The sequence below is a fragment of the Penaeus monodon genome, chromosome 25, assembly GCF_015228065.2.
Source record: "Penaeus monodon isolate SGIC_2016 chromosome 25, NSTDA_Pmon_1, whole genome shotgun sequence".
Lineage (NCBI taxonomy): Eukaryota > Metazoa > Arthropoda > Malacostraca > Decapoda > Penaeidae > Penaeus > Penaeus monodon.
In genome coordinates, this window is record NC_051410.1 from 6,629,761 (window position 1) to 6,630,334 (window position 574).

General features: G+C 36.6%; 1 protein-coding gene across 1 annotated transcript in view; it reads left to right on the forward strand.

Moving 5' to 3' along the window:
• LOC119589311 overlaps positions 1-574 on the forward strand; it is a gene marked incomplete in the record, with an annotated part of 61,041 nt that overhangs the window by 15,092 nt on the left and 45,375 nt on the right. The window contains 1 exon segment of the mRNA XM_037937933.1: positions 480-554. Coding sequence (XP_037793861.1) covers positions 480-554 — 75 coding nt within the window.

The window sequence follows — 574 nt, forward strand, 5'->3', positions numbered from 1 at the left end:
CGCGCGAGTGTAAGGTGTGTGTAGACTTTTGTTTGTTTAAGGAAATTATGTATGTGTTTTTTTCTCTCTCTTACGTGACGATAATGTTGTCAGATATTTTATGTGTCTTGGTATGTTGTTAGAAGATTGTATGTTGTTTTCGTGTGTGTCGCCATGTGTGTTCATGTTTCATGTGTGTTTGTCATAGTATTTTTGTGTCCTATGTGTATTGCGAATGGGGTTTGTGTTTCATGTGTAATGTTAGATGTGTTTTGTTTACAGGATTTTAATTTCATTTAATGTGTGATGCTAAATGTGTTAGATGTTCATTTCTAATTTGTTGCATGTTGGCTTTTCATTTTTTTTTGTTTGACATGTAAAGTTTATTGTTTGTTGAATAACGATATTAAGCAGATGAAAAGCAACAGTAAAGAACAGATTTCAACGCGAATGAACAAGCGTCTTCATTAACCCTAAGAAATCCTCTCTTGACATTAAAGGTTATAGGAACCCCACCTTCAAAAGCCTCAAGTGTCCTTCGCAGCCACATTCCGCCATCCTACGCGAATCCTGGGGTTGGGGGGGGGAGATAAAA